Genomic DNA, 21,540 nt, shown 5'->3' with positions numbered 1-21,540 from the left:
CGTGACTAAATCTTTGAACTCTGGGAAATACGCAGGTCCTGGAAGAAAGTGAGAGTGGAGACTCGAAAGGCCCCCGGGCCCATGGTGGGACACAGGCAACTGGAGTGTGGACAATGGGCGGTGAGGCCCTTGCCCATAGGATGCTGGGGGGCAGGGGTCACACGCTTTGCTCTGGTATGCCTGCCATCTGCCTTGCTTCCAGCCCTGTGCCAGCCCTGCCCTTGCCTGACCGACCTTTGGGGGGAGTTTTCTCTCATGCCTTAATCACTTCCTGTCTAGACCGTATTCTCAGCTGTGGGAACCAGGCTGGAACAGAGGCTTAGGGTTTTCTCACCTTGCTGTGGCCTTATTTTTTTTTTGTTTTTGTTTTAATTTTCTAGGCTCAGAGACTTCCTCTTCCAAACTTTCTTCTGCCAGCTTCCCTATGGGTCTGGAGGTAACAGCCAGACCTTCCCTGACTGGGAACATGAGGATTTGCCTAGAACAGCAGTTCCTTGACTTTGCAGACTGCTCCTCACAACCCCTTACTGAAATTCTCCTGAGCACATCCTCTTCCTTTCCACGCTTGCTGAATTTGTTGTCTCCTCTGCCTCAGGCACCATACAGCACCACCTCTTTCTCTGTCTACTGTGGTCATCGGGAACAGGCAGACCTGAGGAACAATTCCTAGCGGTGTGGCTGTGGGAAGTCACTTAACCTGCCCGAGCTGTGAAGAGCGATGGCATTGTTTACGGAGGACTTAGTAGGGCAAGAGTAGGTGCTAGCAGCCGGGATGCTGTGTGGAAACTGGGTTGGGCAGAGTTACTATGAAAACCCCTTCTAGCCAAGAATTCTAGAGCTTCTGGGACCTCTTGGAAGGGGACGTAGCCCTGAGAGGGCCGGCTTAAGGACATCCCTGAATTGTCTCTGTGGCCCTAATTACTTCCAGCTTCTGTTTGCATGACACCTGAGATGGCAGGTGGGCCTTTGATGTTGCCAACATATGTATATATATGCACACTTATGTATGTATATATGTTTTAATATACATTTTTTGAGACAAGTTCTCACCACACAGCCTAGGTTAGCTTAGACCTCGTTGTGTACCTGGGGATAGCCTGTAACTCTCAGTTCTCTAGCTCAGCTACCAGACTGCCAGGATTGTTTATTATATGATCATGGTCGACTTTTATTTCTTTTCAGTTACAGAAGTGCTGCTGAGAATATCCTTACATGTTCATGTTTATATATTCTCGTATTTCTGTAGGGTCATCTTTAATAGCTTGCTAGCTCAGCGTCAGCATGCTGGCGTTTAAACATGGCTAGCAAATCACTCACTGCACTCTTCAGATGTGCCGAGCCTTTCCAGCTGGTTCCTCAGAAGAAATGGCACGTCAGATTTGGTCACTCAAAGAGCGGTTCCTATAATTAATAATTCTTCATTATTATTATTATTGGTGATTGAATCTTTTTAATTTTTTTAATTTTTATTGAGCTCTACATTTTTCTCTGCCCCCCCCATCTCTCCCCTCCCCGATTCAACCCCCCCCCCAAGGTCTCCATGCTCCCAATTTACTCAGGGGATCTTGTCTTTTTCTACTTCCCATGTAGATTAGATCTATGTAAGTCTCTCTTAGGGTCCTCATGTTGTCTAAGTTCTCTAGGATTGTGGTTTGTAGGCTGGTTTTCTTTGCTTTATGTTTAAAAACCACCTATGAGTGAGTACATGTCTTTCTGAGTCTGGGTTACCTCACTCAAAATAATGTTTTCTAGCTCCATCCATTTTCCTGCAAAATTCAAGATGTCGCTATTTTTTTCTACTGTATAGTACTCTATTGTGTAAATGTGTTGGGGTCCGTGGCCCCAACATAAAAACTACTTTTCCCTAACTCGACCAGTACGGAGGCGTGGTAATAATGAGACACAGTTCACACAGCAATATCGGAAGGGCGTCTCAGGCTTCACTCATTCCTGAAGATCACCCACGTTTATTATTCAAACAGCTTTTATCCCCCAGGTAAACCAAGGTGGAAACCCATTAATATTCTTTTTCCAGGGGACGTGGGAAAACCCAAACACCTTCAATTTAAGTCACCAGCTTGGAATCAACACCTCTCCCCAGGTGGTGTACATATTAACACAAGGGAAGGAACAACACATCCTGAGCCTTTTGTTAGGTGGCTACCAGTGGTCTGGCAGGATTGCAGCTGTTCTTGGAAACTAAGCATGGCCAGAGAACCTGGCTGCAAATATTTTGTGTGAAATATGGGCCTACATAAATGTACCACATTTTCCTTATCCATTCTTCGGTCGAGGGGCATTTAGGTTGTTTCCAGGTTCTGGCTATGACGAACAATGCTGCTATGAACATAGTTGAGCACATGTTCTTGTGGCACGATTGAGCATCCTTTGGATATACACCCAAAAGTGGTATTACTGGGTCTTGAGGAAGGTTGTTTCCTAATTTTCTGAGAAATTGCCACACTGGCATCCAAAGAGGTGGTACCAGCTTGCATTCCCACCAGCAATGCAGGATTGTTCCCTTTACCCCACAACCTCTCCAGCATAAGTTGTCATCAGTGTTTTTGATCTTGGCCATTCTTTCAGGTGTAAGATGGAATCTCAGAGTTGTTTTGATTTGCATTTCTCTGATGACTAAGCATGTTGAACATTTCCTTAAGTGTCTTTCAGCCATTTTAGATTCCTCTTTTGAGAGTTCTCTGTTTAGGTCTGTACTCTATTTTTGTTTTTTATGGATTATGTGTTCTTTGGTGTCCAATTTCTTGAGTTCTTTGTATATTTTGGAGATCAGACCTCTGTCTGATGTGGGGTTAGTGAAGAAGATCTTCCCATTCTGTAGGCTGTCGTTTTGTCTTGTTGACCGTGTCCTTTGCTTTACAGAAGCTTTTCAGTTTCAGGAGATCCCATTTATTAATAGTTTCTCTCAGTGTCTGTGCTGCTGGGGTTATATTTAGGAAGTGGTTCCCTGTGCCAATGCGTTCAAGTGTATTTCTTCTATAAGTTTCAGTGTGGCCGGCTTTTTGTTGAGGTCTTTGATCCATATGGACTTGAGTTTTGTGCATGGTGATAAATATTGGTGTGTTTTCATTCGTGTACATGTTGATATCCAGTTATGCCAGCACCACTTGTTAAATATGCTTTCTTTTTCCATTTGATATTTTTTGCTTCTTTATCAAATATCAGGTGTTCATAGATGTATGGATTGATATCCAGGTCTTCTATTCAGTTCTATTGGTCCTCCTGTCTGTTCTTATGCCAATACCAGGCTGTTTTCAGTACTGTAGCTCTGTAGTAGAGTTTGAAGTCAGGGATTGTGATGCCTCCAGAAGTTCTTTTGTTGTACAGGATTGTTTTGGCTATCCTGGGTTTTTGCTTTTCCATATGAAGTTGACTACTGTTCTTTCAAGGTCTGTGAGGAATTTTGCTGGGATTTTCATGGGCATTGCGTTGAATCTGTAGATTGCTTTTGGTAAGATTGCCTGTTATTATTATTAGAGAATCTAAAATAGGGATTTGTGGCTTTAAGGAAAGGCTACTGTAGGGCAGATAAAGGAAAGAACAGGGTAAACTTTAGTGGATATAGAGAAGCAAGTGGGGTCCTTTTAGCATAAAGCACATCTGTTAGTTTATCTATAATGCCTAAAAATAGCCTTTCCTTTGTTTTTGGAGCATAAAGGAGATTAGCGGTTATGTAGAAGCCTGTATCATTTACAAGTAACTGCTCTTTTCTCGAACCAGTTTCTCATTGGTACACTTCAAAAATATCTGCAAGAGATTTGGTAATATTACTTTGTGCTGCTCCCCTTCATGTTACAGAGGGCTTGTTGAAGAAGCTTGAAGGAGTCGGGTGTGGGATGAGGTCTGGGGATACCCCAGAACCTGAACTGAGTGAGGCTCCTTCCTGGTGAGGTGAAGACAAGAACCATTGTTGTTTGTCCTTCTCCTCCTCCTCCTCCTCGTTCTCCTCGTCCTCTCCTTCTTCTTCCTACTTTGAGTGAGGGAAGTATAGAAAACTAAGGGACAGACTGGCTGCCCCCACTGCAAGGCAGGCCTCTGTCCCTGGCAGATTGGCAGAGTCACCCTTGGCGTTCTTTCTGGTTCAGCCGGACACGGTATGGGTGTGTTTCCTGGACTCCAGTGGACCTTGTGGCTCCCTGCATCCTGGAGGACAGCAAGGCAGAGAGTTGTATTTGTCCTTTCCCTTAACAGGTGACACTGTTTGCCTACTCAGACCTGCTGCTCTTCACTAAGGAGGACGAGCCAGGCCGCTGTGACGTCCTGAGAAACCCCCTCTACCTCCAGAGTGTGAAGCTACAGGAGGGTAAGAAAGGCCTGGGCACCCAGGGGCAGCGTGGTGGCCCGCTAGGGACTTTGTAGAAATTTGGCTGTCAGTTTCAGTGGAGTACTTGAGAATGTGCTGTCATGGCTGCCTGGGGCTGGCAGATTGCCAAATGTCGCACCCTAGGCTCGGGAGACCAGAATCGAGGCCTTGAACACGGGCCTCAGAGTCCAAAACTCTCTCCCGCGGAGATGAAGGTGCAGTGGCAGGCTTGCCGGGGAAAGTTCTCAGCTTCTCTGAGCCCATTTCCTCTCTGTGAAGCAGGATGATAATGGCACTTCAGAAGGTTGCTGGGTTAGGTTAGGTCATTTATGTAAAGTGCCTTGCTCCAAGCAGGCTCCCAATGGAGGCTTCTTGACCATGATCTGTGGACACTCCTTTTTTATAGCTGGCTGTGTGGGGCCTGGTCAGAGCCTTAGGAAGCTGGAGTATGCCCGAACATCAACAGTAAGCTGGGAATTTCTAACCGAAAACTTTCCATGGTGTCCTGGCCCACAAGGGACCAGGGAACGGAAAGCCAGCTGGGAGGATCTATCCAGCCACAGGCTTTGGCGCCTGAGGTCTCAGCCGAAAGGGGCTCGGTTTCCTCTCCCAGATTATGCAAACAACAACAGACCTGTGTGATCTCGGGCAGCGGGGGCACAGGAGGAAAATATTAGCCGCGAAAGAATTCTGTTTTGGCGGGTTTTGCTCCAGAACTTCCTGACTGCTTGCAAAGCCATCCGTGTGCTTGGTGCCCTGGCCTCCTTGGGAAATGGCCTCCCCGTGGGGGACCAGGGCAGCTACTGACAGGAGAGTAACCATGGGGCGGTGGGAAGGGCAATGGCTCTGGTATTCCAGGTGGCTCCATTCTGCCCTCCAGTTACTCTCACACCTTCACACACAATGCTTACTCTTGTCAGCCTGGCTTTCCTGCCGTGCCCCTCTCAGCTGACCTGTGTACCCAGCAGAACAGTGCTCAGTGCCTCGCCCTAGGTGCACCAGGACCTGAACCCTGACCGCTGCACACTCTGAAGGTCCAGGGCCACAAGCCCCAAGCCCTTACTGACCCAGCTTCCTGCTGACTGCTTTTTGGGTGGATCTGGGGTGGAGGGTAGAGAGAGCAGCGGCCGCAGGACTGGGGGCCCGAACACAGCTTCACTGTTAGAACAGTAGTAGGCTTGTAAACTCTGTGGACCTTTTCTTTTCACCCCTCACAGTTTCCCGCCTGTCTCTGACACCACGCTGACTCCTGGGAGAAGCTGGTTACTGCTCATATCACCCTGCTTCCAAATTAGGATATACAGGCTGGGGGCTGACTGGGCTTCCCCTCCTGGAGGCCCAGGGCCTGGATTTGGAGTTTGAGGAATTTGGACACACTCTCCTGTACCAGGCAGTGATGTTCATGGTGGGTGGTAAGAGCTAAGGGGTGCAGAGAGGCTCCCCAGAGACGCAGTTGCATGCAGAGATGGTCTGGGGCTGAGCCCGTGTCTGCTTGTGGATGATGGGACAGTCACAATGAAAGCTAAGGTCAAAGCTAAGGTGACCCCAGCAGCGCATCTCAGGCAAGATGATCACAGACAACACAGCCTGTCCGGTTGGCATGGGAGATAGGTACCTGTACCGGATTTCCTGGGTAGACCACAGGTCTGAGAGGGTTTGAAAGTGAATTCTGAGACGCCTGGAGCTGCTGAGATGGATGGAAAAGGCTAGTTGGAAGGAGCACTCAAGGTCCATGATTCAGGGCTTAGATTTACTTGCAGACACCAAACGGAGCTCACCATTCAGCTCTCTGCGGATAGGCTCCGTGTTCTCCTGAAGTCCCACGCCCCCTGCCGCAGCAGCCAGAGTCAGAGCTGTGGGGTTCAGTGTCCTGAGGCTGGTGCCATTTCCTAGCCCCTCCCACATGCCCCCAAAGAGGCCATTTGGGAGTTAGCTTGGGGTGTCTGGTGGCACGAGACTCTTAGGTTTCTACTCGATTTCAAGTCAGTTTAGGGGGCCAAAAGTTATTAAACAAAGAAGGTCTCCAGCTTGGCAGGCTGGGGCTGGCAAGTGCTGCTCCTTAGCAGGGCAGAATCCAGTCTATCCCTGGGACCAAGGACTCCCTTGTGACTTGTTTGCTACGACCTGGCTCTGCTACTCAACCCTGTTCCTGGGAGTCAATAGGGAGCATGGCACACGTCAGGTGACCAATAGGCACTTGTTTCTGTAAACAATGGATGGCTAAGAGGAGACCGGAGTGCCGCCTTAGCTTGGCAGTGGGTGGCCCCTCCACCGGAGTTCCAGAGGCAGGTCACTCCTCCTGTCAGCTTCTCCCAGGGTTCATCAGGACTGAGTGGCGATGTGATGGGAACAGGAGGAGAGCTGGTGCTAACAATTGGGACATCTCCGGTCAGCTGGGGCCCATTGTGGTCTCTTCCTGCCTCTGCTGCCCACTGGTTTTGCTACTCTTTGTGTTTCTGCCACCCCCCCCCCCCGGCAGCCAGCGTCACACCCACAGTGTGTCTTTCTGGCCTTGTCTGTTCTTAGATACGACCTGGAAATGTCTGTCTGACTCATGGGCTCTCCAGGCACACTGGGGAGCCAGGATTCCAGCTTAGAAACTCAGCTGCCTCAGCCCCAGCTGCTCGAATGCTTGCTTGACGTTATCTCAGTTGTCCTCCATGTCCACCTTAGTTCTGGCCATGGCAGTGAACGCTGGGGACAATCCTCTCCACCCTGGAGCTCCTAGCTGGCCGGGATCACAGACATATACTATAGGATTAGGAATCCAGGCTTTGTGGGGAGCTCTCTGTCCTGGATTCAGATCTCAGCCGTGCTACTTACTATCTACACAGAGTTTGCTGTCCCCCCCGACCCTGCCCTTGAGAATATGGACAAGAGCTCTCTGGCCTGCCTCCACTTAGTGGAGAAGGTTTGGTGAATCTCAACCACCAATGAATTGTTCTCTGGGTAAATGATAGATAGATAGATAGATAGATAGATAGATAGATAGATAGATAGATAGATAGATAGACATGGGCCAGGAAACCTTCTCTGGCCTCCACCTAGCACGTGTTTAGGGACCCTCTTGCATGGTCTATGCATTACATGGGGGAAGTTAGCCCACTCTGGAACTAAAGACTCCCTGATGAATTCCAACATGGCAGAGGCAGTAAGTGTGATTCAAGGAAAACCCCCATGTGGGAAGCCTTGGTGTCCAAGGATGCTAGGAGCCCTGCCTCCTGGTGGACAGGAATGAATACAGTAGCAAGTACTCTCAGCCCCTGAGCTGACCAGTGGAAGCATTTGGGGCAGCATCAATGTGGTACTCCAGGGTCCCTGACACTTCAAGTGCTTGCTGTTACTTGTGTTGGATAGTTGCTTTCCTCAAAAACCGACACCCTGCTTGGTAAGGCCAACAGCTGGAAGTGCAGGGAGTCCCCAACCCTCCCAGGCCTGTGTCCAGATAATGTGTCAGGGACTGTGCAGCCAAATCCCGAGGCCTGGCGGGGGCTTGTGCGCATCTGTGCGCACTGGCACAGTTCCATCTCCACGCTCGTGGCTATACTGTCCCCACCTCCCAGTGTTCCCTTCCTTTCTTTCCATCTGGAGTTCACCTGAATTAAGAGTCTTCCCAAGAAGGGAAGGGAACAGCCCACCGCCCTCCCTAATCTTTTCCAGTTTTGTAACGGGTTGAGTTTGCCATTTGACCAGCACTGACACCCTTAGAGAGCGTGGTCATGTTGAAGAGCTGTCTGTCAGGATGCACAGAGATGGGACTGAAGACAGCCCCTCGCTGACCCGTGCTTCCCTGAGTGAGGAACAAGGTCCACTCAAGGATTAAATGGCTCCCTGTTGAATTTCAAAACAGAAAAGACGGTAGAGTTTAAGGCGTAGGTACTTAACCTGTGGGTAGCGACCCCTTGGGGTCGAATAACCCTTTTTCAGGAATCACATATCAGGTACCCTACATATCAGATATTCGCGTTATGATTCCTACATAATGAGCAAAACTACAGTTATGAAGTGGCAATGAAAATTTATGGTTGGGGGTCACCACAACACAAGGGGTCACAACATTAGGAAGGTTGAGAACCACTGGTTTAAGAGAAACAGCAGAAGTGTGCTACCTCTATGGCAGAATTCTGGGAGGAAGGAGTCCTTCTGGGATGGGTGAGTTAGTGAACTTTGCTCTTGAGATTGCTCTGCTCCCCACACCTGCCCTCTCCTTTCTCTTGTTAGGGGAGGCACCACACGCAGCCTCCTGGGTGAGATACTGACTCTGCCCAGCGAGGCTTTGGCTGGGGAGCCAATTCTAATGTGAGTCTTCCTTTCTGTTCTCTTCGAAGGCTCTTCAGAAGACTTGAAATTCTGCGTGCTGTACCTGGCAGAGGTGAGTCCTTCTCTCTGATTTGGAGGAGTGTGACCTGGTACTTGAGGAAAGAGGTGGGACCAGGCTTGAGGTTGGCCTCCATATAATCGTGCAACGACCGAAGACCGAGGCAGAGACAGTTTCTTGCTGTGTAGAACACAGCCGACCCTGTTTACTTCTGCATGAAAGGGCAGCTAAACAGGTGGTACTCGGGATGGCCCCTGAGATGCCCTGCTTGGGCCTGCTGCTGTCCCCATACCTGCAGGTGTCCTGAGGGCGTGGCCCGACAGCTGCACACTACCCTGTTTATTTATTTACTCGCCCCTCTTCTGGAGATGGCCCAGCTCCCACGCCTGCTTTTTCACCCTCTTTTTCCAGGAAGTACCATCCCCTATCCCTCCTACAAAGGCTTGTCAGTGTTTCAAAGGCCTCAAGGTAATTGTACCTTCACCTGGCCAGACAGTGCAAGCTAACGCAGTCACCACGTGTCCGTGTTTGGCTCAGAGTGATGCCCACAAGAGGGACCGACACTCTTGATAATCTCTGATTAGAAGCTTATGTAGGCTCGTGTACCTTACAGGAGCAAAGCCAAGCAAACCTCTTTTTGCTCCATGTGTTTGGTAGGTAAAGCAGGGCTTTAACCAGAGAGGCCCTTGGTGATGAAAAATCTGAGGGCCACCAAGTCATCCAATTTCTCTTCAGTTTCCTGTAAAATTTTATGTTCCCAGCCTTGTTCTGATGACATGTGGCATCTGTCCAAGCAAGGCCCATCTCTGCCCTCTGCTGTCTTGTATCTGTATGATAGGGATGATCTAAAGGGCTGGCTGAGAGGAATATACCTTTCTGAAAAGGGATTTGCGTCATTTGGGATTGAAAAGCATTCCTTCAGTTTCTGGCTAAAAAGTAGACATCTTTGAACAGAACCCAGGAACAAGAAAGTTTACCGAGAACTTGAGAGTTGCCAAGAAGCAGTAGAAGGTCTTACAGTAGAACTGGGAACTCGGGTCTGAAAGTAGACCTGCGGGCAGTGGAGATTCTCCCCCGTGTCAACCACAGTCTAGCCCAGGCACAGGAGTGGCTGGTAAAACTCCTTCATCACTGGAAGGCATTTGGTTCCACAGAGCTGAGCGAGCCAAGTATAGACAGGAGGAATGGTGGTAGAGATGTACCCACTGTCCCTCTGGCTTCCCATGTGCTCCCCAGCTTCTGAAACAGAGCTGAAGTTCTCTAACAGCAAGAGTGTTTCCTGCCAGACTGATGTTTTATTGCACCTGAGACCTCCTTTCTAGTTCTCTAAAGATTGGCAAAGGGCTATTGATCTGAGGTCTTGAGTTTCCGGAATGTACCAGGTGATCTGACCCTGAGGGACCGGGAGAGTGCATTTCTCAGGCAGCTGGGAGCTGGGGGCCTCTCACCTTAATGGGCTGCTCCTAATGAGGAGCAAGCCTTGGTGCGAGGAGAAGCACACTGCTTGCTCAAAGCCCTGAGCATTCTTGACACAGGTGGTGTTGAGCCTCCTGGAGATCCCTAAACAAATCTTTGTTAGAATTTCTATTGAATAGTTTAGTCTCCATTGCCTGATATGCTAGTGACACCCAAGAAGAAACTGGGAGGATTTGAGGTTTTAAGAGATATTTTCTCCTTTTGCATTCAGAAAAGTCACAACTATCCTGGGGACAACATCTGGGTCCTGGGTAGGGTTATCCTGAGTAGTCTTTTGTTCTCTCTCTCTCTCTCTCTCTCTCTCTCTCTCTCTCTCTCTCTCTCTCTCTCTCTGTCTTTCTTTCTCCTTCCTTCCTTCCTTCCTTCCTTCCTTCCTTCCTTCCTTCCTTCCTTCTTTCTTTTTTCGAGACAGGGTTCTCTCTGCAGTCATGGCAATCCTAGAGCTCACTCTGTAGACCAGTGTGGCTTCAAATTTAGAGATCCGCCTGCCTGTCTCCTGAGTGCTGGGATTAAAGGTGTGTGCCATCACTCCTGGCCTGCTCTAAGCAGTCATAATTCCAAGGACAGGTGTCCCTCAGTCCTTTTGAATCTGGGATATATGCAATTGTCTGGGAGCCATTTTCTCTCTCCTTTATAACGTGGGGCTGACTCTATTCATTGAAGAAGCTAGTTTTGGGAATGAGGAGGACCAAGATTTGCATATTGGCTCTGCCATTTCTTGAGTGATCTGGATCAGGTTATATACTCCTGACATAGACAGTGAGTCTATAACATTTCTTGCAGGGTTGTAATGTTAAAATGAGATTCAATAAGACGATGCATCTAAAACACTTAGCCCAGAGCCCAGCCCTCAGCATGCTCAGCCAGTAGCAGCCGAGTAGTAATTAGATCAACACAGGAGGAAGGACTTTTCATGTTCGTTTACTCTCCATTAGAGGTCTCACAAATGACTCACTGATCTTTTAGAAGGACAGCTTGATGGACTATCTCACTTCCAAGGTAACACCTACATGGTTATACAGGCCTGGCAAGATCCCAGGTTCTGGAGTCAGTTAGGATCTTCTTAAGGTTTGGCCCCTCAGAGTCTTAGTTATCTTATCAACCCCCCCCCCCCCCAAATGGTGGCAGCAGTATCTTTCTTGTCTGCCTGCCTCCTCCGTCCATCAGGAGAGCATGAGATGGAACAAGCTTATCCTGGCACATGAACAGGCTTCAGTTACTGCTGAAGCTGGTTAGGTTTTTACAAAGATAAAATCAGTTTAAAACAAGGATGTTAGGAAAGATTTTTTTTTTTTTTTTAAAGAGGCCAAGAAGAGCTGGGAGTCTGGTTGGATTTGAGGTCACAGCCAAGTGCAGGGGTCCCCCACCTAGTGCTGTGGGACCAGGTTTTTGCAGCTGAGAAGCCTGTGTTTGGTCGTGCATCCCACAGTCAGAAGACAGTGCCTCTGAGTGGACAGGATACCTTTAGGATGGCTTACAGCCTTGACCCTGGAATCTGCTATTGAAGCCATTGAGCAAGTCAGAATTGAAGCTGACTAATTGGGTCATTTGGAGCACACAGAATTATGACAGATGGTTCACATGTGGGCCAGCTGGCAGGCAATGAGGACTCACAGTTTGGACAGATTTGGGCAGGTAGGGAGTTAGCTTCTCTTCAGGGAGCTGGCTCTCTTGGCTAGACCACTCTTTGAAACCCAGGCTCCTTCTAAAAATGTTTCTCCTTGTAAGACAGTCCCACCTGGGGCTAGGTCCTGGGTGCTGAGGAAGCCTTCTAAGTTCTCAAGCATTGTAGCAGGTGCTAGTTTCAAACTGTCAGGTGTGGTCTGTCCTTTGCTGGACAGATCGACTGTCAGGTGTGGTCTGTCCTTTGCTGGACAGATCGACTGTCAGGTGTGGTCTGTCCTTTGCTGGACAGATCGACTGTCAGGTGTGGTCTGTCCTTTGCTGGACAGGCCGACAGTAAAGTTGCCATCCCTGATCTGGGATATCATTCTTGGAAGGAAATTCTGGAGGAGGCTGTGGGCTCAGCTGCTGGCTGTGTGACTTACTGAATCCTATGTAATCGTTACAAATGGCCTGGTGGCTGTCCCAGGTAAGAACCCCAAGGGCCTTTCTAAGAAGTGTTTCTTGAGGGTGTCAGTAGTATTGAACAGTCACCACTGCTCCCTCGAAAGGCTGTTGGAAGAAATATCAAGGCATGCTGGTGAAGAGCTTGGTGCTGTGGAAGTCAATTCAGTATTAGGGTCAGGGATGCTGGCTGCACCCAAGAAGCTTTCCTGTGCCTTTTTAGGGAGAGACTCGCCATGCCAGAGTAGCAAGCAGCTAGCAAAAGGTGTCTTGTGACCACCACAACTAGAGAGCCCCCTGACCTACATAAAGTTTCTTCTGATGGCATGATACTCCTGTTGCCTCCAGGCTGTAAGACAGAGCAATCCTACCAGCAAGGGGTGTAAAAGCCTCACCGGGAGGTGACATCTTCCAGAGCTTAGAGATGAAATTGCAGCAGGTGGCTCTCCCAGCTCAGTATTTCCCTCTGATTGATTCATTTGCTTCAAGATTCAGAGAACCCCTTGGCCGTTGTGAACCTTGGTCTTCCCCTTCCATAAAGGGGAAGGTCAATCCACACCCCAGCTAGGCATGGTAGTACATGGCTATGGTCCAGAGGTAGCAGAAGGATCACATGTTTCTGGGCAGCCTGGACTTGCAGTGAGTTCCAGTCCAGGCTGAGCTAAAGGATCATGAGCTCAAAAAAAATCAAGGGCTGGGAGTAGAGTGCTTGCTTAGCATGTGTACAAAGTTGGGTTTGATCCCTAGCACTAAAATAAAATAAAATAAAAGAGAATCCACACCTTCTCCACTTCTTGAAATTGTCCAGATCAAAATGAGATCATAGATACAGACTACATTATAACACAGTGGATAAATTAGGTGGAGAATAGTCAGAAGCCCACGTGGTGAGGTAAGAGCAGGGCTAGGAGGCTCAAGCTGGGCCGTGTTTGTAGAGGCGTGGCTCTTCCAGGCTGGACAGAACCTTCTTGGTCCCTCCCACTCGGGGGAACACCATGAGGCAGGAAGCAGAGGGCCCACTGCTCACCGGGCTTCCCCTGGGGAAGCGGAGGCTTGTTTGCTCTGCAGCAGGGAGGAGTGGTCTGGGAAGTGGAGGACCTGACTCTAAGTGAAGCATGGGCTTGCCACAGCTCACCCTCTCAGCTCCCTCTCCCGCATGCTTTTAGGAAAAAAGCTTCTCAGTATTTGCAGCATGAGAGGATGACAAGCGCTCCGGGAACACAGGATGGGAGGCATCCCTGCCCTAGGTAGAGGCTGGATGTGAGAAGCAGCTGCACTGCTGTGTGCCCCCCCATGGAAGTCCTTCCTGCTTTATAGATCTGGGGTGCGGGCAATGCCACTATTTTACAGAACACTTCTGACTTTCTAGGGGTTGGGAGCTGAGAAACCAAGTCTGCAGAATGGAGAGACTGGGTTGATACGTGGTCTTTCTCTCCCAGTTCACGCTCTTGACTACTTGGCTGAGTATTAGCAGCAGCAGGGTGAAGAAGACCTTGCCGTCTTCTGATCCTAGCGTCTTGTGAGGGCTGGGGAGAGCAGGGGCAGGTCTCTGAAGACCCTGCGCTTTAGGAGCTACCCTACCTTGCCCCCCAAATGCCCTGACTGACTGGTGCTGTATCAAAGTTGCCCTGGGTCTGTTGTCATCATGGAAGTTCTTCCAGGCAGCCAGAGCTTACCAAGGCCAGTGCTTTCCCGACATTGTGCTAGGTCCAGATGAAGTGGGCCTTCTAGGTGTTTATTGTCAGTAAGGTTCAAATGTCAGCCAGACTAACACTACACAGCAGCTGATGAGAGCCCCAGCTCAGGTGTGGGGTGGTGTCCTACACTTCCCCAAGGGACTCCAGTTGTGTGGCTGTGCTCATCCAACCCAGCTAACCTTGGCCTGTGATCTGAAGAAGGGTGCCATGAGAGAAGGGGGTTCTGTGGTCTTTGGGGTGAGTGGAGTTCTGTGTCCACAGAGCACAAGCTCAAGAGCTTGGTCCTTTGGCTTCTGCGCGTGATCCCCAGCTGCTGCCTTGTGCTGTCTGTTCCAAGGGTGACCTCACCCTCCGGCCTGCAGCTCTCCGCAGACTTCCACTGTAGAGAGAGTCACTGCCTCCCTCCCTACTCAGACCGTGGCCTTGTGCCTCCCAAATGGCCCTACTTCCCTGCTCCTCTGCCCACCTCAGTGTCACAAGGGATTGGTGTGTATTTGTTGCTCTTAGCTGACGCTCCCTTCCCTGATGTAGCCTCTCCCTCTGGAGCCTAGGGGATGGGCTTGGGCCCTGGAACCCCTTGAGTCAGGGAGCAGCCCTGAACACCCATTCCTCTCTCTTCTCCCTGACGTCAGAAGGCAGAGTGCTTGTTCACTTTGGAGGCTCACTCACAGGAGCAGAAGAAGAGGGTGTGCTGGTGCCTGTCAGAGAACATCGCTAAGCAGCAACAACTGGCCGTATCGCCCCCGGAGAGGAAGGTAAGGACGCTGCCAGTGGCTGCAGCCCTGGCTGCTACCTTTCCCCTCAGCTAGCCTTGGATCTGAGCTGGGAGCCATCCTGATCTTAGCCCCTGGACCAGGGCAGTGGGCTTGGCAAAAGGTCTGTGTTTGAATATCTCTCCTCAGGGTTTTCTGTGGGTCTTTGGAATGGGTTTGGCATTGTTTGCCAAAGGAACAACAGTCAAACTGAGCATAGGCCATCAGTTTTTAGTTCCACTCTTCGGTTTGCTGATGGCAAGGTTTAACTGTCCTTCTGCTGTTGGATAGGTGGTGTCCGGGGCAACACACTGCTGTTAACACTAGCCCAAGATAGACATAACTGAGGGGATATAGGTGGTGTCCAGGGCAACACACTGCTGTTAACACTGGCCCAAGACAGACATAACTGGGGGGATGTTTGTGGTAGAACACTATAGTTTGATGCTTGCCAGAGCCGGGTAAAACTGACTTTGGATTGCTGAGGCCTGGGGCTGGCCAGCTGGAACATCAGGACGATTACCGATGACCAGGGAAGGCTGAGCTGGGCTGGCACAGCTCTGTGGGAGCCGGGTAACAGTCTCCTCTAATACTCAGATGCCTGCCACAAGGCACAGGCCTTTCTGCACTGAGTCATTCAGGTGTGTTTTCTTGCAACAAGTGCTGGCCATTTGGAGTTTGGGGCGGTGGCTGCAGAAGCTGCTGAGGTGGTAGCTCTGTCAGCTCTCAGGGAAGAGGAGATGAGGAGGCCTGAAGCTTGCCCACCTGTGGGCCTTGTTGCTATTTGATATATTTGGGCTACCAAGCCATGTGCCCTGGCTGTCAGAGAGGGCAGTAAGCACATGGAAGAGGTGCTGGCAATCCCTCTGTTCAGTGGTAGACAGCTGCTCTCCAGCAAACTGGTAAGGGTGATGAGGATCAGGGCACTGCATCATCCTAGACGGGAGATACTGAGTCAAACACGGTTGCTGGTGGCCAGTGTAACTATGGGCGAGTCCCCTTGTTGCCCCATGCTTTGGTGGCTCCATCAGAGGGGCAGTGGTTCCTCCCTTAAGGACTGCTGTGGGCATTAACTGGGAGAGCAGATGCAGTTCACGGTGTAGCACCGCATGTAGCAGGTGTTCATTCAGCAAACACTGAGTGGAGTGCACCGCTCTTCCCATCATCACAGTGCTCCATCACCATGGCTCTAAGTAGGCTGTCTTACCCCCTTGGATCTGCGCTGCCTGAGCACAGTTCGACTCCCAGGTCACCCAAGGTCAGCACTCCTGCTACTGTTTCCTTTTCAGCGGGCGTTCTTCCTCTTACCTGGGGGAAGAGTGCACTGTGCTTTTGACTCCAGAACTTGCTGACTCTGGAGAGCCACAGCCTCTCGATACCTTGGAGACACTCGAGCGCAGTCTCACCCGGGGATACGGGAACCTAAAGGCAGGCTAGGCTGTTTCAGAGAGGCTCTGGACCCTGCTCAGCAATGGGCTTGGTTGGCTGACCCTGAAAGGGGTTCCAGCCCTTGACTTACACCTAACATGTGGGTATCCTGGGCAGGCGCCAGCTCTGTAAGTACATTGTTAGAGGAGCAGCCGGAGGGGGTGCAAAGGAGGCTGGAGGAGAGGCTGGCAGCTCCAACAGCTTTGGAGGTGTTTTGTGTGCCTGAGACCTGGGCCTGCCAAGATCTATACAGCTCCATTCTCCCAGGAAGTCAGTTATTGCACCATTTGGCTTGTGTGAGGCAACCCCCCAGGGGGCCTGTGTTTTGCTGCTCAACCCTACCCAGCCACACCTCCACCATACCTACTTAAGGAATTTTAACAATGAATTTCATGAGTCACTTACAGAGTGCTTATGGAAAAAAGATCCCGTAAGTCTGATCCTCTCCAGCCCTCTAGCAGCCTAGGCAGGCTTCAGCAACTCTAATGACTCCACACACCTCTCGGCCACCTGTGCTCAGCCTCAGGTGCTGCAAGCATCCTTCCCGAAGGTCGGCCTTCCCCAGCCTGGCTGTAAAGGACGGATACTGTCCACGGGAGGAGCGAGAAAGCCAAGCTGTTCTGGGAAGTTGGCTCTTGCTTCCAGGCACGGAGGTTCTACTGGGGCCAATGCTGCGGCACATGCCTTCCGCTTCTGCCTCCTGTGGAACTGAGGACACTGTGTCTAGGCAACCTGCCCCATTCCAAGGCCCCTCTCAGAGAGCAGCCATCAGACTCCCCGCTACCCTTTCCTACCCCAGCCCCTGTTCCTCCCTGTCATGTTGCTTGCCCTTCTCCATTCACAAGCAGTGATAGGCACAATTCGTCCTGAGAAGGACTGCAATGCTTATTGCGAGGACACAGGGGATGGAGAAGGTAGTGTAAAGAACAGCAGGCAGGTGTGGCACTTACCTGCGCGCAACCTGTGGCAACCACTCACGGCAGCTGGAAGCCTCCTGCCAGGTCCTTCTGCTTTGTGATCCTAAGAGGCCAGGGACTGGAGCTAGCCACCTCTCTTAGGAAAAGAACGCTCCGGAGAGTTCTTTCTCTTTCATAACTTTCTGTGACATATGTGGGAAGGGAGGAGAAGGTCTGCGGCGTGTGTGTCTGCCTGTCCGTCTGTGTCTTTGTGTATTGGTCAGAGGTCTATGTTTGGGTGTCTTCTTCAGTTGCCTTTCACCTTGGTTTTAGAGATAGCATCTCTCACGGAAACTGAAGTTCACTGATTATGGGAGTCTGTCTGGCAGAGAGCTCCTAGGATCTGCCTGTTCCAGCCTGGCTGCTGGGTTTCCAGATTCAGATCTCATGCTTGTGCACAAGTGCATTGTCTACAGAACCATCTTCTCCAACCACTACCTTCACCCTTCTGAGACAGGGCCACATATAGCCTGGGCTGGCCTCAAACTCCATGTGTAGCTGAGGACGACCTCAAACTTTGAATCCCTCCTGCCTCAACTTCCCAAGTGCTAAAATTACAGACATATACCACTATACCCAGCTTATACAGGACTTGTGTGTGACAAGGGCGTCCTCTTCTCAGCTGAGTTCCATCCTCAGCATGTTCTGCCTCCTGTCCCTTCTTTCCTCGCTCAGCACCCATGCTTGTCTGTAGAACTCTGCGCCCTCTTGCTTCTTTACATGTCCCTGGAGGGCGTCCTCACTCCTTCTGCCTTTGATAACAGGGCCCAGGCTCCCTCTGCTGTACTCTGAGCACTACCGTGATGCTTCTCATTAGATCTGCTCAGAGCTGGTCCATGCTGTGGCCAGTGAGGCTTAAAGCTACCACGGACTGACTGATCTATACAGTTTTGATTATTTGATCAAACACACATGATGAATGTGTCCCCCTGTGTCTGGCATTGCTTTGGATTCTCTGGGGTCACAGAGATGAATGGCACCTCATCTGGGGCCTTATCGGTTTCTAATCAGAAAGGGATGATGTGGGACTAGAGTGGTGATCCCAGCATTGAGGCCACGGCTGTAGATCTGAGGCTTGTCCACGGGGGTTGGTCCTGACTGTCCATTCGTGGTCAGCAGTGAGCCCCCATTGGTACGAGGGTGCTTCTGCAACTGGACTCCAGAACCTTCGGAACAGAGTAGGCTTGTTCAGTATTCAGGGGCCTAAGGATGAGAAGGGTACATGTACCAACCCTGTTGTCACGTGGAGGAATTTATCACGTTCTCTCCTTAGCAGTCATAGACAACAGATAGTTCAAAATAATTGCATAGATATGTCAGCTTGGGAGAACCACTTAGCCTCCCTGAGGACATGTTTCATCAGCGAAGTAGATGGGGTAGCCAGGGTTATTGTAAGGATCCGTTGGGGACTGTGTAGGGTGTTGTGGCATGCAGGAGGTTCCCCGTAAACTGCCCACTGTGATGCTCATCATTGTCTGTCAGGGTGATTATGTAGAATAATTTATTGTTATCCATGTTTACTGAGGTTGACACTGGTCCTCAAGCTCATGTGACAAGTGTTTTTTGACACTCCTGGGTAGCTACCTGCCAGATTCTAGAGCCCTGGTGGGGAAACTGAGGCCTGCTGGGCTCTCTCTGACTGTATGACTTCCAGTGTGCCACCTTGTCATCTCTCTGGGACAGCTAGAGATGGGTCTCGGAGACTCCAGGGACTGAGTGCCGTAGAAAGAAGGCCAGGCAGGTCGTGGAGTCAGGCCGTCCTGATCAGAGTGGACAGCGAGCTAATTCCAGTTCTGTCTGGTTCCACAGAAACTTCACCCTTACGGCTCTCTCCAGCAGGAGATGGGGCCAGTCACCTCCTTCAAAGCCACCCAAGATAGAAGCTTTACCTCATCAGGACAGACTCTGATTGGCTGAACAAGCCCAAGGGCGGGACTGTGCTTCTGGCAACTTAACCCTATGGGGGCTTTTCCTATCACACAGTAACCTCATCTCAACTGGACCCAAAACGGAAGACCAAGATGGTGGGCCTAGGGTCATCTGGAGGGAGTGGTCCTGAGGGTGTGTATGGACTGGCAACAGGAGGAACAGTGGTGTGAGAGACCCTGTGGGCTTGTGCAGAGTGGTCCCGGAAGTCCCGGATGGAGAAGATTCTGCAGCAAGCTCCCTTCAAGCAGAAGGAGGCTGAATGGCACCTGGGCACCTGCCTGGGCACAGCAGGAAGGAGGGAGGGGTCACTCTAATGGAGAAATGCCTGTGACCCATTCCTGCCAGAAGATATCTTCCCACTCCTGTTTCATCTGGACACATTTACTTCTTCATTCAGTGGATACTGGGGGAACATCTCCTTTATGCTAGGGGAACCCGTGCTCCCGTCAAGATCCCAGGCCTCCTAGTCCTGATAGGGAGATAACATTAAATAAATCAATACCAATTCATGATTACACACTGGGGGAGTCTGAACAGAACCATCGTAGATGTCTTCAGAGAGGGCGTTGGGTCTAGCTGCTATGTGTGGGGTATAATGGGGAAAGACATAGCTTCTAAGCCAAGGCCTATGGACCGGAAAGGAACCCGCCAGCCAAAGACTTTGGAGAGAGCATTCCAGGCGGTGGAAAGAGCACAGGAAGGCATGGGAAGGAGGGGCATGGTGTGTTGAGGACTAGAGGGAGGCTAGCGTGGCTGCAGCTCTCCGAAGAGCACATATTTGGTGATCGTAGGGAGCCATGGAAGGCTTTTGAGGAAGGGTGTCACAGACCCCTCAAGTGTCTATCTACAAGATCAGAGTGCAGCTAATAGGGGCTCAAGTGGCTGTGAGCCTGGTTAGGCCTCCCCTTCAGGCCTCCAAGCGAGGATAATAGTGACTTGTTCCACAGGGTGCTAGGTATTGGATGCTAGGCTCTGGGACAAGGAGGGATGATTTGCTCAGCCCGGCCTGCCCTCATAAATACTCTTCTGGTCAGTCCAGATAGGGCCAGTGCTGAGGGAATGTCCGTGGCTCCTGTAACAGAAAAGCTTAGTTTTCCCAAGATGGGAAAGTTCGTAGGTGTCCTGCCCCCAGGCTCCATGGAGATCATCTATATTAGAACTGCCTCTCACGCCAAGGGGTCTTGAAGGAAGTCAGGGCCTTATACTCAGAGAACTAGAGTCTAGGGTCCAGGGCTAGATGTGGCTCAGCAGCCTTCACAGAGACAAGGCCAAAGTTAACCTGCCCAGGGCCAGTGATGAGAGCTGACCTTGTCCACTCCCTGTCCACCTAGCTGGGACTCTGGACTGGGCAGCTTGCACAGCCTTCCCTAACTGCAGAGATCCAGCAGGACAGAATCTCAAGGCTGTAGATTAAAGGGACATAGGCTACACTCTAGAGAGTATTTGTAGGTCTAGGTCTCCTGGGGGCTCCGAGACGGAAAGCTGCAGTGATGGCCAAGGCCAGAGAAGCCCCCCCACCTTAGTCATGAAGGACCTTAGGGAAGATTCCTGTGCTCTTCTGAGGTTGCCAGGGCCTCTAAACAGTGACCTAGAAGAGAGTATGTCCCTTATTTCAGTTTCTCTTCCTTCTAACATAGAATGAGACCATGTTGAGTCATCAGGCTAATGGGAAATGGGCTGAACCTGCAGGTGTCAGACTCACATCCAGCCCAGTATGGAAGGAGGCTGCTTGGCCTGGTCCAGGGGTTACGTAGCACCCTGTGCCAGCCAACGATCAGCCCTCAGGGTCTGTGCACACAGCACACTACACTTTGATTTCATTTGATTCTCTTACATTAAGGGGACCATGAGGCACAGGAGAATTGCCAGTCCAGGAAATCAACAGTCTTGTCTCTCCTGGGTCTGGGGACCTGTGTCCAGCAGAGAAGTACGGAAGACTTGTGTCTGAGCTCTTGGCTCAGGAAAATGGAGGATCTTAATATAACACCCATCCCTGGGAAGGGCCATTCTCCCTGATAAGTTCCTGCGTAGGACAGATTCTCCCATCAAGCTCTCAGGCCTGCTGCTGATGGGGAAGAGACCAGGCCCCCCTGGCAGGCCCTGGGCTAGCTCACTCAGTGGCTGTGGTGACTGTCCCGCCTCATGAATCAATGCGACAATTAATTTGGTGTCATGGACCCCAAGAAGATGAAATATGACCTAGTGGCCTCTGCTCTTCAGTCCATCCCAGCTGTTCAAGAGAATGACCAAGCTCTCAACATTGCCTCTGAGAGTCATAATCACGGGAAACATAGCTGGGCTCCTCCCTGCCGCATAAATCACACTAAGAAGCACACAATGACCTCTTTCCTGATGGGCCAATTGTCTTGGGTGGTGTCTTTAGACCCAGAACTGGGAGGATGGGAGCACAACCGCTTTATTGTTGAAAGGACATTTGTGAGATTTAAATACAAAGTGCCCTTTTTAGCCTCCTGTGTGTTCTTGGATCCCTTTCTGTCTTGGGCTCTGAGTCCTCTGAAGCTCATCTTCCATATAAGCTGTCATGTCTGAGTCTGTTGGCCCTTTAGAAGCTGTAACCACATGGGCCTTCTGGGAG

The 21,540-nt window shown here is 50.5% G+C and overlaps 1 protein-coding gene across 7 annotated transcripts in view; it reads left to right on the top strand.

Annotated features, from left to right (window-relative positions):
• Positions 1-21,540, top strand: part of Rgs3 (regulator of G protein signaling 3) — a 119,700-nt gene that overhangs the window by 56,159 nt on the left and 42,001 nt on the right. For 4 of the 7 annotated variants that reach the window (XM_057783703.1, XM_057783704.1, XM_057783706.1 and 1 more), the window contains 3 exons: positions 4,210-4,321; positions 8,650-8,693; positions 14,512-14,634. In XM_057783703.1, the coding sequence (XP_057639686.1) occupies positions 4,210-4,321; positions 8,650-8,693; positions 14,512-14,634 (279 nt within the window). Of the gene's footprint in view, positions 1-4,209; positions 4,322-8,649; positions 8,694-14,511; positions 14,635-18,824; positions 21,404-21,540 lie in introns of those variants that run through there. The other 3 variants (XM_057783707.1, XM_057783708.1, XM_057783713.1) reach the window with 1 other exon arrangement.

The sequence above is a fragment of the Chionomys nivalis genome, chromosome 11 (genome assembly GCF_950005125.1).
Source record: "Chionomys nivalis chromosome 11, mChiNiv1.1, whole genome shotgun sequence".
In the NCBI taxonomy this organism is placed as follows: Eukaryota; Metazoa; Chordata; class Mammalia; order Rodentia; family Cricetidae; genus Chionomys; species Chionomys nivalis.
The sequence above is the reverse complement of the archived record's forward strand: the minus strand, read 5'-3'. Positions and strand labels throughout refer to the sequence as shown.